Raw genomic sequence first — 16,527 nt, 5'->3', positions numbered from 1 at the left:
TTTCCCACTTCACGATAATATACGCGCATCTCGTTCTATTGTCGCGACGAACTCTTTGTATCTTGTATCTTGTATCTTTGAACCACTGAACCTTCAAAACTGCTTGTACGCGACGCGCGCAACAACCCCCAAAAATGTCCAGCTCCAAGCTGAAAGCAGTGCACTACGAGGGCCCATTCAAGGTCTCGGTCAAGGACGTCGAACTGCCCCAGATACAGCATCCGGATGATGTGATTGTCAAGGTGACGACGGCGGCGATTTGCGGGTCGGATTTGCATATGTATCAGGGACGGACGGCTGCGGAAGCGGGTCTGGTGTTTGGTCATGAGAACATGGGGACGATTATCGAGGTTGGTGCCGGCGTGACGCTTTTGGAGAAGGGGGATAGGATTGTGTTGCCGTTTGTGAGTATTCTGTGAAGATGTATTGGGGATAGTCCTGATGTGGCTCGCAGAATGTCGCCGACGGCAGGTGTCGCAATTGTGAGGAGGGCAAAACAGCGTTCTGTACTGGGTAGGTCGAGCCTCGATCGAATTGTCGACCGTCTGTCCTGACTATCAAACAGAGTAAACCCAGGCTTCGCCGGCGGAGCTTACGGCTACGTAGCCATGGGTCCGTATCAGGGCGGCCAAGCGCAATACCTCCGCGTCCCCTTCGCCGACTTCAACGCCCTCAAACTGCCCAAAGGGACCGAGCACGAAGCCGACTTCATACTGCTAGCAGATATATTTCCGACAGGCTGGCATGGGCTGGTGCTCGCTGGCTTCCAGTCCGGCGAAAGCGTCGCGGTGTTTGGCGCTGGTCCTGTTGGTCTCATGGCAGCTTATAGTGGTATCCTACGAGGCGCGAGCAAGGTCTTCGTAGTCGACACAGTGCCTGAGCGACTGCAAGCTGCGGAGAAGATCGGATGCATCCCTATCGACTTTAGGAAGAGCGACCCGGTTGAGCAGATCATCAAGCTCAATGACGGTATGGTGGATCGCGCGGTCGACGCGGTCGGGTATCAAGCCGTGGACGCGTCCGGTAGCAAGGAGAAGCCAAACGTTGTCTTGGACCAGTTGATCATGGTGACCCGGCCCACGGGAGGCTTGGGTATTCCAGGATTGTATGTTCCGGCCGACCCTGGAGCCCCAGACGAGCAGAGCAAGAAGGGCCAAATTCTGATCTCGTTCGGCAAGCTCTTCGAAAAGGTATGTTCGTGGCTCGAAGTTGTGTACCCACCACTGACGACCGTAGGGCTTGCATCTTGGCACCGGGCAGTGTAATGTGAAGGCCTACAACAGGTATCTTCGCGACATGATTGTATCGGGCAAGGCCAAGCCGAGCTTCGTCGTGTCTCACGAGATTAATATCGACGACGCGCCGACGGCATACGAGAAGTTTGACAAGAGAATCGAGGGGTATACGAAGGTGTTGATCCATCCGAACGGAGCTCTGAACTAGTTGGACGTATGAGTAATTAATCTACATTTCATTTTTGAGTAACTCACGTTCAAGCATTGAGTGTCGCGTTGATGCGCTCTGTCATGCGATCGCGTCGGTGTCTGGCTGATCCCCTTCCTCCGGCCTAGTATCGCTGCATCGCCATAGCTCCGTCGTCGACGAGGTATGCCTTGACAATCTTGACTTCCTCCACAGGGCGGTCTTCCTTGTCTGTCTTGACCAAGCCGAGCTTCTTCACGATCTGCATCCCGCTCTTGACCCTTCCAAAGATCGTGTGCTTGCCGTCCAACCACGGAGTCGGCGCCAATGTGATGAAGAATTGCGAGCCGTTGGTGTTCGGACCGGAGTTGGCCATGCTGAGGATGCCTGCACCGGTGTGCTTGAGCTGGGGGCTGATCTCGTCCTCGAACTTGTCGCCATATATGCTCTCACCTCCTCGTCCTGTACCCGTGGGATCGCCGCCTTGGATCATGAAGTTTGGTATTATGCGGTGGAAGATCAGGCCGTTGAAGTAGTTGCGCTGCGTGAGCGTCGAGAAGTTTTTGCATGTCTTGGGCGCGTGGTCGTTGTAGAGTTCGATGACAATGGTGCCCTGGTTGAATTAGTCAGGGTGTTGATCGTACAGGAATACGAACTTACAATAGTGGTGTCGAGCGCGATGTCGGTAGCCATGGTGAATGTGTAGTTGAGGGTATGAGGACTGTGATGGCAGCTTCCCCACGAGCTGGAATTCCATGTGAACTTTGGGGCACGGACCGCCGACCAGCCACGCGCCTGCGCCACAGCTACTAGCTCAGAGTGATGATTCACAGCCAACAACCTATTCTGACATTTGGCGACCACAACCTCATCAACAAGAACATGGATCTCTCAACCTGGGCATTGTCCCAGCTATCGAAGCTTGTTCCTCTAGACGATGAGTCACTGAAGCAACTGATATCATATACTGAGTCACTATCGCCCAAAGAAGCAGCGGACCATCTGCAGAATTTCTTAGGCGACAGCCCGCAAGCACTTGAGTTTATCTCTTCATTCAACAACCGGAGGAAGCCGAAGCCTTCCAGCGGCTCTGGTCAGGCTCAAGTGTCAAATGGCATGTCAGAAGTACCCAGGGCGAAGCCAAAGAAGAAGAAACCCGGTTTGAACAAACTTCCGCCACCGCGACAAGTAGAGGACCGTGGCAACGTATCTGGTGCATATCTCAAAAAAGATGAAGAAGACTACATGGCGGGTAGTTCAAAGCCCAAGGCTGCTAAATTCGGCTTACAAGAACAACCTGATGGGTTGCAATTACCAACCTTCACTACGTCATCGGGGACATCCACCCCCAAATCCCGTGGTGTCTCGCCTGCTCCGCAACCAGCAAAGAAACTACCAGGCCAGCTTATTTCTGAGACCAAACCAAAGGCCAAGGCAAAGGTCAATGTTACCGGTGGCACGCCCATGCATGGTGCCTCAACGGCACTCAATGATCTGGAGTCCGCAATCAGAGCGCTTGAGATCCAGACGAACCCTACTCTTGCCCCACAAGATAACAGCAAGCGGAAATGCAATTGCATGGCTACCAGGCATCCTTTGCTCGAAGCTGCGCCAAACTGCTTGAATTGCGGAAAGATCATCTGTGTCAAGGAAGGCATCGGCCCATGCACCTTCTGCAACTCAGCTCTGTTCAGTGCACAAGACATCCAATCCATGGTGCGAGTTCTCCGCGAAGAGCGCGGAAAAGAGAAGATGGCCGCCAACAACGCCGGCCAAAAGCGTGCCGATGTCTCGCTGGCACCACGCCCGTTCTCAACACCGCGCACAGGAACACCTGCATCTTCTAATCCGGCCTCGGACGTCGAGTCTGAGAATGAAAAACTCGCAAAAGCGAAACAGCACAGAGATAAGCTGCTCGCCTTCCAAGCCCAAAACGCCAAACGAACTCAAGTACACGACGAAGCCGCCGACTTCGAAACCACAACAGCCGGCCTCAGCATGTGGGCCAGCCCGCAAGAACGCGCCATGCAGCTCAAGCGCCAGCAAAAAGCGCTGCGCGAGCAAGACTGGAATGCGCGCCCAGAATACGAGAAGCGCAAAGTAGTCGCCAGCATCGATCTCTCGGGAAAGAAGCTTGTCAAGCGCATGGCTGCTACCGAGAGGCCGGCTACACCCGAGAGCGAAGATGAGCCACCCGAACCTACTCAACGGCCCCAAGATGGGAATACGCTATCGAGTGGTAGCGGGGCGTTCAGCAAGAATCCGCTGTTGGGTGGACTGATTAGGCCGACTATTAAGGTTCAGGAGAGTAAAGGCAAGGAGAATGCGGGTGAAGGTGGGAGGAAGCAGACGTGGCGTCGCGTGCAGGATGATAACGATGATAATGAGCAGTGGATCTTGGATGGAGGCGTTTATGGTTCGAGAGCGGATAACGTGAGCTTGGAGATGGATGGGCTGAGATGATAGGTGCCATTACCTCCCATACCGAAGTACCTACATCGATAGTGGTAAAGAGAACCAGCAAACAATATCCATTCCCAAACCAGCGCGCGAATCCATCTCAGTGAAAGCACAGCGGTTAACTTCCAACAAGTTCTCCCATCCTCTCGTTCTACCTAGGCAACTCGAATTGACAACATAGTCTGCATGACCCCCGTAGCCGAACAGCCGTACTTGTGGCGTATCAAGCATCCACTCCGGTGTCGCTATCGTACATACGCGAGAGCGAGTATAGCTCACGGGACTAGACACGATGCATCTGTACGGGCAGGTCAAGCCCGGTCAAGCCCGGTCAAGCCCATACTCCCTTGTATGTATCCAACGCGGACTTTTCTCCGCGCGAATAGGACCGAAGGGGAAAGCCGCGCGGAGGTGTATTGTGCGAGGAGCGAAGAGCGAGACAGCTAGTGAAGAAAGTCCCGAGGTCCTCAGGTCATGTCCGTGTCGTGTATGCCCTCTCCTTACATACGGAATCGCCGCACCACACCATCTCACCATTACCAACCCACCGTCCCCCGCCGATCCCCGTTTGTCCCATGCCCATGAACCTTTCCCCATCCCCAGGTTTTCGAAGCGCCCGGGCAGATCGACAAACCTCGCCAAAAGCTTGTTCAGCCGCTTCTTTGCTTGTTGCGACAAGCTCGACCAAGCAATTGCGGGGTACATGTGCGCTAACACTTTGTCTAACCCCATTCAACACTTGCCCCGGTGTCCCATGGACATGGTACGGAAGGAAGTGATAGGCTAGCTGGTTAACGTGGCGGAAGCTGGGGGTGACAGCTGGGCGTGTGGGAAAGTTGGGAAAGTTGGGAAAGTTACCGCGGATGTGGTGGGAGAGGCGAATCTGGATGCGCGGATGGGGATGGTGGGTGGATGGGCTAGACCGTGGACTTGGGGCTAGTGTGAAGGAGGATAATGGAGGGAAATGGAGGAAGAGGGACGATGTGAGGACTAGTTGGATGTTAGGTGGGAAATACCCCGCAGACTGAGTCGTGGGTGGGGGATGTGATGGACGGCCCTGGTAGGGGGCGTGGTGAAGGCAAGGGTGGGTTCCAATTACATGGATAGCATAAGAGCCCCGCTGAGCCTCCAAACGAAAGTTGTTCGCAGGACTGACAGTTTCATTTACCTTGTTGAAGCTCTGAATCCCTGTCTACGAAGGCTTTTCCATACGTAGACCATGAAGAACACGATGCGAGACCACAGCGATGGCTCTGGTACGCAATCTTACATCTCAACTTCACATCCACCTACACATGTACTTACCCAATTCAACAACAGATGTCTCAGACCACTCCCCCTCAGCCTCCAAACCAGCGTTCAACCACATCGAGCAAATCCACACCAACGAGCAAGTCCCCGGACACACCAACTACTACGAAAAAGATGGCTTGCGGACAGCCGGCGACGGCGAGGACCACGATGCCGAGCAACCTATGAACTTTAAGAGACTTATGGCGTTGGTCGCTATGGCTTTCCGTGCGTATAGCCCTTCCCAGACGACTGATACACAACGGAGTTCCCTCGCTAACATCAAGAATAGTATGGACAGGCAGCCAAATCCCCGTCTACCTCTTCGGCGGCGTCCCCCCCTACATCTACGCCGACATAGGCGGCACCGACCGCTGGATCTGGTTTATCCTCGCGAACCTCCTCTCCCTCGCCGCCGTGTGCCCCTTCGTCGGTTCCATCTCCGACATCGTGGGCCGCAGGTGGGTCGCCATGATCGGCGCGTGTTTCCTCATTCTCGGCATGATTATCTGCTCAACCGCACGTTCCATGAATATCTTCATTGCAGGAATGGTGTTTAGCGGTGTGGGCGCGGGCATCAACGAGCTTACGGCGTTGGCGGTGACGAGTGAGCTTGCGCCGACGAGTCAGAGGGGCAAGTATGTTGCTATTTTGGTGTTTACGATTTTGCCGTTTTGTCCGAGTGTGCTTTGGGCGCAGCTTATTGCTAGTCAGAGTCCCGGGGCTTGGAGGTGGATTGGGATGTGGTGTGGTAAGAACTTTTCCCTGTTATCTAAACGACGCATGAGAGGGGAAACTGACGATCTTAGGTCTCTGGGCTTTCATCGGCCTCGTCTTGACGTTCGTGTTCTACCACCCTCCTCCCCGCGTCAACAGCGTGGGTATGAGCCGCAGAGAGGTTCTCGCGCAGATCGACTATATCGGCGGTTTCCTGTCTGTTGCCGGTATGATCTTGTTCATGATGGGTATGCAGTGGGGTGGCTACCAGTACAAGTGGTCCAGCGCACACGTGCTCGCGCCCTTGATCCTGGGTGTCGCTTTCCTCGTCGCCTTTGTCTTCTGGGAAGCTTACGGAGCCAAACATCCCATGTTCCCCAAGCGACTTCGTCAGGAGCCCCGGATTCTTGGGCTGACACTTGTTATTACGTTCATCTCTGGAGCCAACTTCTTCTCTATCCTTATGTTCTGGCCGACGCAAGCGTTCAATGTTTATGGGCATGATCCTATTGGTGTTGGTATCAGAGGTATTCCTGTTGGGTTCTCGATTCTGGCTGGGGCTTGTATTGTGCTGTGGTTGCTTTCATTGCTCCGCGGTCACAACAAGGAGCTTTTGATTGTCTCGTCGATCATGATGACGGCAGGCTGCGGTGCTCTTTCTATCGGTCGCGTGGATAACTTGTACCAGCTTTGGGGCCTGTTGGTCTTGGCTGGTCTCGGCATTGGTGGTATCGTCGTGCCTGCATCTATCATCTGTAAGTTTCACGTTGCGTTGATCGATGAACGCGTTGCTGATCTCATTAGCCACTATCATCTGCCCAGACGACCTCATCGCGACGATCGCTGCTCTGACGCTTGCCATCCGCGTCATTGGTGGTTCCATCGGATACTGCGTGTACTACAACGTCTTCATCTCCAAATTTGTTCCCGCCGCAACCCACTACATCGGCGGCGCAATGGTTACCAAGCTCAACATCACATCCCCAGAGATCATCGGAGAGGCAATCGCCATCACCGGCGGATCGCTTCTCCCGCTTCTCCATGAGCTTCCGGGTATCAAGGACGTGCCGGGTGCGTATGAGTTGGTCGTGTACGCTGGTCAGCTCGCGTACGCCGAGGCGTACAAGTACGTGTACTACGTCAGCATAGCGTTTGGCGGAGTCAGTATCATCGCGGCATGCTTTTTGGGTGATATTTCCAAGTACATGGACGATCATGTCGCTGTGGTCATGCATTGAGCTGGTTGTAGGGTGCTGGAACGCAGTGGATGTGTAGCCGAGGTCCGTAATTACAATCGAGACTTTATTTGAACGCTTGCGTTTTTGACATTAAGCGTCCTGCATGGCTGTTGATGTTCGCAGCGTAGGTAGACTTGGCTGCATTGCGACTGAACGATGCAGAGGCTGTGATTGACTGAGCTTTGAAGACTTGCGCTACAGCTAGCGGCGCGATGTGCGTCATAATCGGCGAACACCTCTCGAACACCGCAGCATTGTTTGCTTCTGGCAAACCTTTGATAAAGTCAATGGAGGCCACTGTTGCCCATATCCACAACCTCTTCGATCCTCCAGATACCGAGTAAACCATGTTCCGTACCTCTTCTTCCCGGGAGCCGGACGATGTCGAATGGAGAGCAGCAGACCGAGGATCGAATGGTGTTACCCAGCCACCCCTACATCCAGAGACGTCGAACAACAAACGCAAGCGGCAAAGCAGTTGTTTTTGCGCACCGCAGATGTTCGGCGGTGGCATCTTCTTACCGGACCCCTCAACGTATGACCCTTTAGAAATCTTGCTCAACACGCATGACCAAAGCGAGAGAGATGAGCTTGTCGAAAAATGGAGAGACAACAAGCTAAGCGAACTGAACTTTGTTGGTGTCGTAGTAAGTACTGCATCCATTGATGATGCCGCACCGCTGACGATGGTCAAGTCCGCCCTACTTGCGGGTGTCCTTACCTCGACAGGTAGCTGGCCAAATATCCTCACCACCGGCAGGCCCACTCCGTGGTATGTCCGGACATCGTGGTACTGTGGCATCATCATCACAATGCTCTCCATCATCAGCGCAGCCGACCAGACCGTGCGTTTACACCGGCTTTCGTCGCACCGCGATGGCATCGCCAATCTTCACAAGCTACTTGGTAAAGGAAGTCGCTGGAAACGAACGGGTCGTCGTGCGCCAAACCTTGTCCAGGTCTTGACTTGGCAGATGCCGGTCATGTTTCTCATATCCGCGACTATCTGCATGGTTGTGGGTATGTTTCTGCTCGTGTGGAGTGCAACGTCGAATTTGGGTAATTCTGGAGGATTAGACGATGGGGACAAGGTATGATCTCAGGCAAGTCGATTCTGGGAGGTTTCAACGCTGATTTGATGATAGGTCGCCATTGTTTTCACGGCTGTTGCGGCTCTAACGATTATCATGTTCTTCGTTGGGCAGATTTCGCTCTACTCGCCGATCAGGGAGTAGAAGCTGTGTGATTCGTTCGAAGGCGTGACAGAGCCATGTACGATTGAACGTAGGAGCGGTGCTGGTATCGAGAACGTGTGGAAGATGCTGATGCCGAAGATGGCGAGCTCGAAGCTGCTGCCAGCGGGAGGTGCCAAGCCGCTGGCTGCGCTATCCTTCTTTTGCACAAGCGTGTTCGTGGCAAACCTCGAGCACCTCATTGAGATCTACCCTCACTTGCCACTTCCGTCGCGTCATGCATCACATGAACTCGTGTGCAGCTCGCGTTGGACTCAATACACGCTGCTAACCATGATTCGCTGCTGCCTGTCTCGTCAGGCTGCTGTGGTCCCTAAACACGTCTTCCCGTCGCTAAAATGGGCCACGGCGCGTCGTTGCCTAGCTCGACCCTCTTTTGCCTCAACACGCCACACCGCTGCAGCATCCAACTCCATCATGATACAGGCTGCCATCATCAAGCACGAACGAGATCCCAATGCTGAAGGAGATATATAATCCGTCATTTTTCCGTCTTCAGCAGTCATTTCGTTCAACAATCTCAATTATATCCCAACACACGCGCTTTCTACCACTTCTCACAACGCCATTTCAACCACAACCCAAAAGCAGGTATCGACAATGATTGACCTTCCTCAAGTCCCAGTTCGTCATACCGACTGGATTACTCATGTCGCAGCCCATCCAGAGACATCACTGCACACCTTGCTCGAACCCTACAAGGAATATGACTCCAAGCTGCGCGAGGTGTTCGCTCAGCAACCAGAACACCCCGCTATTGCCGAGCCCAACATCCTTCCCATATTCGCAGGCCGCGAAAGTGAACTCAAGATCCGCGCTCGCAACCCCGAGGATGAATCCGAGGCTGAGCGTGAGCGCTATCTCATGCCTCTCGACGAGGAGGACCGCAAGCCGACTGGCTCTCCGGCGGTTGTGCAATCACTCAATGAGTTCCAGACCAACTTCCAGCTCTTTTCCGAGTCATCGCTTGTTGACATGGACTGGTCCAATGTGGTGGTCGCAGGTAGCGCTGTTGTAACTTCGTTGCTGCCGGTTCCAGAGGAACATAGTGGCTCCAAGCGCGCCCTACGCGAATATTATCATCAGAAACTGGCCCCGGCTTCGGATGTCGACCTTTTCCTCTACGACCTTACCGAAGAGCAAGCCATTGAGAAGATCAAGCAGATTGAACAACGCATCAGAGACTCCATCTTGACAGAGACAACCACCGTCCGTACCAAGAACGCCATTACCATCGCTTCCCAGTATCCCACTCGTCACGTTCAGATTGTCCTGCGAATTTACAGATCTATTTCCGAGATTCTCACAGGCTTCGATGTTGATTGTTCCTGTGCGGCATACGATGGCAAGCAAGTCTACGCCAGTCCTCGTGCGATCGCTGCATACATGACGCAGATCAACACCATCGACCTGACACGTCGCTCCCCGTCATACGAAAACCGATTGTCCAAGTATGCACGCCGCGGCTTCGAAGTCTACTGGCCGCTCCTTGATCGGTCGCGTATTGATCCCACGCTGTTCGAACGCTCCTTCGGTCGCACTCTCGGACTGGCCAGGTTGCTAGTACTTGAGAAATTGCCGAAAAGCACTGACCGTGACGCTTACGTTGATCAGCGTCGTGCTGAACGTGGCAGACCAGCCATCAATCGTTGGGCCACGCAGAAGCTCAAAGGCGACATCAAGCAACAGCATGACGAAGATGTTGCCGAGTGGGTAGAGACTGATGAGGTCAGCGATTACCATACCTTCACCATCCCATACGGGCCGAAGTTCCATGCTCGGAAGATTGAGAGGTTGCTCTTTGCGAAGGACTTGCTACTCAACGCCGAATGGAATCGACCTAAGGATCGACAGACCACACTACATCGACACCCTTCCTTCTTTGGTAACGCAATCGATGTAATTGGGGACTGTTGCGGGTTCTGTCCCGAGCCCACCACACCAGAAGATCAGGAGATTGCAGCTGAGGAAAGCAAGATCTATGTGTCTGGCACATTGTCTTTCATCAAAGACAACCCTGGACGGCAATCAATCGGCTCATTTAACCCTCTTACTGATGATGATTGGACCGAGATGGCATATGTCGGCAATACAGCGCGACTGTGTCAGGCTATAGTGGACGGAGATCTCGAGCATGTCCGGGATTGGCTCAGTCAAGAGGGTGCTGATCCCAACCGAAGGGACTACACTGGGCGTACTCCACTTCATTTGGCGGTCATGACCTCAACTCCGCAGGTCGTTCAAGCTCTCGTCGATGCTGGAGCCCGTATCGTCGCTCGCATCTTCGATGGTAAGACCGCGCTCCATCTTGCTGCCATGCGCGGTGAGGTAGAGATGGTCAGAGCTCTCCTCATCAAGAGTGAGGCCAACGAAGAAGAAGAGGCAGAGAAAGAAGCTCTTAAGAAGAAGAACCAGATCCTCCCGGAAACACCAGATGCTACCAGTACCAACGACACCGAGGAACATGCTTCCGATGACGACAGCGAGAACGACGACGATGAGGATGACGACGTCGATTTACTTGATGATGAGTCCGATAATGCCGATGCGACTACTGAAGGCTCTGTCATCAAGATAGACCCCAAAAAGTCAGAAGACCACGATAACCTCCCAGATGATGCAAATGACGACGAGCCCGATGTATACGACGTCAACGTAGTCGCTTGGGACGCACCGGTATCTGCGCTCCACCTGGCCATTGCAAATGGTCACACCGACGTCGTAAAGACTCTCGTTCAGGAGTTTGGAGCCGATGTACTACTGCCGGTCAAGCTTGTCAATGATTACAACAAGTCCCCGCGCGCGGCGATCCTGCCAACCGTTCTCGCTTTACAGCTCTCGCCTGAAAAGGCCAAGGACATGACTAGATTACTCGTCAGCCTAGGTGCATCGCCGGCACAAGGCGACACCAGCCACATCACGGCGTTGCACTACTTTGCTGCGCATGGTGCCGATCTGCTCACCACTTTGATATCCGCAAACAGGCCTGCGGCGCAACAAGCCGCCGATCACTTATCGCTGAGTGGCTATTCGTTCAGACCCAACGTGAACAGTCCTCTGAAGACAGCCATTGAACATGGTGATACCGCTGGAGTTGAAGCACTTCTAGAGCTGGGCGCGAAGCCTGAGCTTGACTTCGCCACCTACTCTACCGTTGCGAAAAATAAGGGGTTTCATTCGGCATACAGCACTGCCGAGAGCAACCAGAAAGCGTTCAGAGAAAACGTCGAGCAGCCTGTATTTACTGCACTTCGTTATGAGGCATTGTCGATAGTCTTGAAGCTTCTGGATGCTGGAGCAGACATCAACAGTCTTACTCCCAAAGCTTGGTGCGCGCTGGACAAAAGCAACAACACACACGACAACGATACGGGCACCCTTTTGGATATCGTTCGGTACAATGTGCGAAAACTACAGACCTTTATCGAGAAGGGCAAAGTTGATGGCCAAGATGGGTGGTTGTGCTCCGAAGGCTGGGTGGACCGCATTGATAACTACCGGCGGTCCGAGCAATTCGCCCCAGTACCGCTCAAGGAAGATACTGAATATCTTGGAGGACTCGAACCGGGTACCTACGCTCATTGGATGGTGAGTGATCAGATCGACAGCACCAAACGGATCTACGAACAAGACTTGGAGAGCCACGAGAAGTGGAAACAGTCTCAGAAAGAACCCGAGGGTACGAGTGAGAAGAAGTCGGCTGTTCAGGCGCTATTGAAAGAGTTCGAAGCATTGGAGTCAGAGCTGCTCAGACGACAGGCGAAGACCTTCAAAGAGCTGCATCCAGATACCGAAATCAGGATACCCCCACCACAACAGTACAATTATGGTAGCTATGGACCTGACCCTCCAAAGCCGTGGAATCCGTTGCTCACCTTCCGGCTTTCTGACCTGACCGACGAACGACGGGAAGCTTACCTCAAGTTGTTCCAAGCCTGCTGGGATGGCGATCTTCCGACGATCAAAGAGCTTACATTGTCGATGTGGGGAGATAATCAGACTCCCCTGCAAATCGCTGTTCAGAACTCGCAGGATTACTCGCCGTTCTCTATCGCCATTCTGCGGAAGCACTATGGAATCGCTCGTGCTGTCTTGGAGATTGCACATGCGCAATATGTGCCCGAAGAGAAGCCATTGGTCAAACACAGTCTCCAGCCCCGAGATGATGACGACGGTAGCAGTGACGATGGTGAGGATGATTTCGAGATCTACGCTGAGATTGTGGATGATTGCTTCACTATTGAGAACATTGGAGAGGTGCAGAGTCAAGTCAAAAGCAATGTGACGCCACTCAAGATGATGTCGTGGACGTGCCCGGCGTTCCGTTTTCTCGAACACGATGCTGCATCGGTCTCACCCTGGCTTCCACACCCAGAGCTCTCAAGCAGCCTCCGTGGTCAACCGCCTTTGGACTCGTCTAGTGGTAACCCGGTACCCGTCAAGATCCCCGAGGATGTGCGGCCGCATAGTCTGTTCCAATTGGCAGTCTATCTAGACGATGCCGATCTACTACAATTCCTGATCGCCAGAGCTCAGGAGTACACGCAACACAACACCGAACTCGACGATGAGACTGCACCGAGGTTCTTCCGTTTCGACGAAGCCGAGTTCTGGTACGCGATCCGCTTGAGTCGTACCCGCCTGCTAGGAATCATCATCAAGAACACTGGGGCTGGCATTCCTTTGGACGATCTTGTGAAGAAGAGCGGCATCGAGATACCCGTGAAGCCAAAGTACTACCAAGGGCTATCGGTGCACGGCAGGAAGCGAGCGGACTGGGCGAATGAAGGGAGAGAGACCCAGACGAAAGCAGTTGGGGCGAAGCATCCGCCTTTACTTCATGCCGCTCGTTACACAAGTTTGGAGAGCGTCGAGTGGTTCGCTAGTGACACCGCTTTGCGCTGTTATATGGAGTTTGCGGACAGTCATCGAGACGATATTCGCATCCAGAACCTGGCGAAGACCCAAGGCGGCCTACAGTCGTCTATCACAAAGTGGCTCGACCTACGCTCGCATCTACTGCTCCATTCGGTGGTTCTGGGCAAGGAGGGTGAAGAGTCGGTGAGCCTGCTTCGACATCTATGCAAAACTCATCCCAAGGCGATTGGACATCGTTCTGCGAATGGCATGACGCCCCTGCAGCTTGCTTTCTCTCAGCACCGTGTCGAAATGGTGAAGGTTCTTCTGGAAGCTGGTGCCGATCAAACCACACGCGACAACACCGGAGCGAACATTATCCACTCAATCCTGCACAAACATTTGAACTACCAGCTAGACCTAGAAAAGCTCCGCGAGCTTTTGGCGCTCATCGACACTCGCCTTCTCTCTAGCCTGTTCACCGAACGCACAACGGCGGCTCCTGGCGCAGCTACACCTCTTGCACGCTGGCTTCACGTCGCTCTTCCCCACAACTCAACAAGTTATAACTCGGAGAGCCACGAAAACATTCTCAAACTTCTTTTCGAGCTCAACAAAGGCGACGACCTCAGTATCGTCAATGGCGAGGGCGACACGCCTGTCCATCTTGCCGTACGGCGTGGTACTGATCAAGTCTTGCGCGTCATGCTCCAATGCCGTCCTGACCTTCTCTTCCGTGAGAACGCATCAGGACGTACGCCGTTTGAGATGGCAGAGGATACATATCTGGCTCAAGAGGTCTTCAGCAACCCTCCGCCTCCCAGCGACGCAGGGCAAAATCGTCGCCACAGACATCTTGGTATCGGGAACGTGAATACTAACGTGCTTTCACGACGTCCAGAATCCTTCGTCGAAAAGTCCCGAGATACTCGCGATGCTACGACAAAGGTGTGGGAAGTCTGCAAGGAGTTTGCCGAGAAGAATCAAGGGCAGAAGAGGAAGCTGGTCAGTCTGGTCGAGGCAAATGAGGTTGCGAAGCGACTGGCATTGCGGAAGCGGAATGAGTCTACGACGCGGGTGAGAGGGAGGCGGTTCAGGCGCAGGCATGGCAGAGTTGAAGCCATCCACGACGACGACGACGAGCTTGCCACAGGCGACGAGGTCGATGCGTGGTTTGGAACGTAGGCGGATCGCTAGTGTCCGTCATCCGATCGCCTGTAGTGTTGGCACGTGCGGCTAGTTTTACCTGAGACAGAGAATCTGGAGATGAGGCGCCGATCTAGCGAGCCCCTATTTTGATACCACGATAACAACATATTCTCCGGCTACCAACGAATCCGTCTTCCGAACACGTGTTTGGCCAAGCATTCTCTGACTGTAATAAAAGCAGAGGAGCGAAGTAGATAGCATCACGAATAACGATCATTGTCGCCCATTTTCCCCAGTTCCCAAACTTAGCGTCTCGGCAATGGATTTCCTCAAGCGATTCACGAAACAGTCTTCCCCACCGTCCAATGATACACCAGACCCATATGCAGACGACGACGTCTACCCAGTGCATGGACTAGATGACACCAAGACCTTTCGTAGCATTATAATTGCGTGGACACTATGCTTCAACGACGTTCTTGATGCAGACAAGCTCCAGTCCTCTCTAGCAAAGCTCCTGGAGACCGGGGACTGGAGGAAGCTCGGAGGCCGCTTGAGACTCAACGTGAGTAGCATCCCATGGCTCTTCTCTTAGTAGAAGTAGGACGGCTAACAAGTTGGACGATAGGACAAGGGCGCATTAGAGATCCACGTGCCACGCCAGTTCACATCTGCGCGACCCGCCTTCTCGTACAGCCATGTCACCATCAACACTTCCATCGAAGAACACGAACTGGGCAAGAAGCTTCCCAAAGCCAACGGAGCCGTTGTGACATGTCCAGGGCCCACGGAGTTCAACGAGCTGGCTGCTCGCTCCGACGCGCCCATGACGTTGGATGACCTTACCTCTGGAGATACGCCACAGATCTCAGTTCATATCACCTCTTTTACTGATGCGACGCTCGTGGGGCTCTCCTGGCCCCATACGCTGATGGACGTAATCGGCAACCAAAACCTCCTGCGCGCCTGGTCTCTGGTATTAGCCGGGAAAGAGTCCGAAGTACCGCCTGTATTGGGTGCGCAGGAAGATGCGCTACGTGCACTGACTGACAACGCGACTCAGCCGGCAGAGGAGTACACACTCAAGGCCAAACAGCTCAAAGGGCTGAGTATGGTCAAATTTGGGGCGAGGTTCGCGTGGGATATGCTTACCGGCCCTGCTCCAAAGTCACAGACGATCTACCTGCCCAAGGACGTCGTAGCAAAACTGCGGGCGGCGGCCGAGAAAGATCTCCCCACGCAAAAGAACGACAGTGGCCTAGACGAGAAACCGTTCATAAGCGATGGCGATATCCTCACAGCATGGACTCTCCGCTGCATCGCATCATCCCTCCCATCACCCCGGCCCCTAACCGCCCTGCACGCCATGAACGCGCGCTTCCGCCTCCCCGACCTCATCAACGCAACAGGTATGTACATGCAAAACATGCTCGTCCCCGGCTTCATCTTCGTCACCCCAGACATGTCCACCGGCCCCCTCGGTCCCACCGCCCTGCACAACAGACAAAGCCTCCTCGCCCAAGCAACCGAAGGCCAAGTCCTCGCCAGCATCCGCGAGCAGCGCATCTCCGGCGACCCATCTACGCTCCTCTACAGCGACGCAGATGCGATGTTGGTGCCTTTTACCGATTGGTCGAAAGCCAAGTTCTTTTCTACTGTCGACTTTGGGCCTGCGGTTGTGAGGGCTGGGGATACGAGGGAGGGGAGAAGTAATCCGCCTGGTATGCCTGCGTTTCATCATTGCTCGAGTAGGAAACCGAATGTGGCGAATAGGCTGTTGGTGCATATTCTGGGGAGGGATCATGCAGGGGGGTATTGGTTGAGCTTGATTATGTCGCCGAAGGCTTGGGAGAATGTTGAGGAGAGCTTGAGGGAGTTGAGTTGATGGGTGGGAGGTGATGAGGTGATGCGCTGATGCGATACTCATGGTTTCTCGTTCTTTTCTGCCGTCTGTTGCTTGGATACCCGTTTAGACCTGCCTAGTTGTATAGTAGTACTCATCGAGCTGTCGCTATAGCTTCTCAATCGCGATCTTTACTTTCGTTGCAACAGATTCTTCATCATGGAATGCATACTGGAAGCGGGCACACTTGCGCTGACGTCGCTACAAGATCAGCGGAAAAATGAATATACCTTGGTAA

At 53.8% G+C, this 16,527-nt stretch overlaps 5 protein-coding genes across 5 annotated transcripts; 4 read left to right on the top strand and 1 right to left on the bottom strand.

Moving 5' to 3' along the window:
• Positions 1-134: 134 nt before the first annotated feature.
• J4E90_010679 (uncharacterized protein) lies at positions 135-1,443 on the top strand (the record flags this gene model as incomplete). Its single annotated transcript, XM_051440191.1, has 3 exons — positions 135-415; positions 566-1,190; positions 1,237-1,443. 3 exons carry the CDS (start codon positions 135-137, stop codon positions 1,441-1,443), a joined length of 1,113 nt encoding a protein of 370 aa, XP_051285962.1.
• Positions 1,444-1,567: 124 nt separating this feature from the next.
• CYP1 (heme binding) lies at positions 1,568-2,115 on the bottom strand (the record flags this gene model as incomplete). The annotated part of the gene is made up of 2 exons (XM_051440190.1): positions 1,568-2,035; positions 2,083-2,115. 2 exons carry the CDS (start codon positions 2,113-2,115, stop codon positions 1,568-1,570), a joined length of 501 nt encoding a protein of 166 aa, XP_051285961.1.
• A 129-nt stretch (positions 2,116-2,244) lies between these two features.
• Positions 2,245-3,885, top strand: J4E90_010677 (uncharacterized protein; the record flags this gene model as incomplete). The annotated part of the gene is made up of 1 exon (XM_051440189.1): positions 2,245-3,885. The coding sequence occupies one exon, from the start codon at positions 2,245-2,247 to the stop codon at positions 3,883-3,885; it is 1,641 nt and encodes a 546-aa protein (XP_051285960.1).
• Positions 3,886-5,101: 1,216 nt separating this feature from the next.
• J4E90_010676 (uncharacterized protein) lies at positions 5,102-7,127 on the top strand (the record flags this gene model as incomplete). Its single annotated transcript, XM_051440188.1, has 5 exons — positions 5,102-5,138; positions 5,203-5,400; positions 5,465-5,923; positions 5,982-6,644; positions 6,694-7,127. The coding sequence occupies 5 exons, from the start codon at positions 5,102-5,104 to the stop codon at positions 7,125-7,127; spliced, it is 1,791 nt and encodes a 596-aa protein (XP_051285959.1).
• A 1,853-nt stretch (positions 7,128-8,980) lies between these two features.
• On the top strand, positions 8,981-16,271 carry J4E90_010675 (uncharacterized protein; the record flags this gene model as incomplete). Its single annotated transcript, XM_051440187.1, has 3 exons — positions 8,981-14,418; positions 14,696-14,951; positions 15,015-16,271. The coding sequence occupies 3 exons, from the start codon at positions 8,981-8,983 to the stop codon at positions 16,269-16,271; spliced, it is 6,951 nt and encodes a 2,316-aa protein (XP_051285958.1).
• Between the last annotated feature and the right edge of the window lie 256 nt (positions 16,272-16,527).

Source organism: Alternaria incomplexa (genome assembly GCF_024043165.1).
Source record: "Alternaria incomplexa strain BMP 0042 chromosome Unknown scaffold_25, whole genome shotgun sequence".
Classification (NCBI taxonomy): Eukaryota; Fungi; Ascomycota; class Dothideomycetes; order Pleosporales; family Pleosporaceae; genus Alternaria; species Alternaria incomplexa.
Note: the sequence above shows the minus strand (reverse complement) of the source record. Positions and strands in the feature narration are given on the sequence as shown.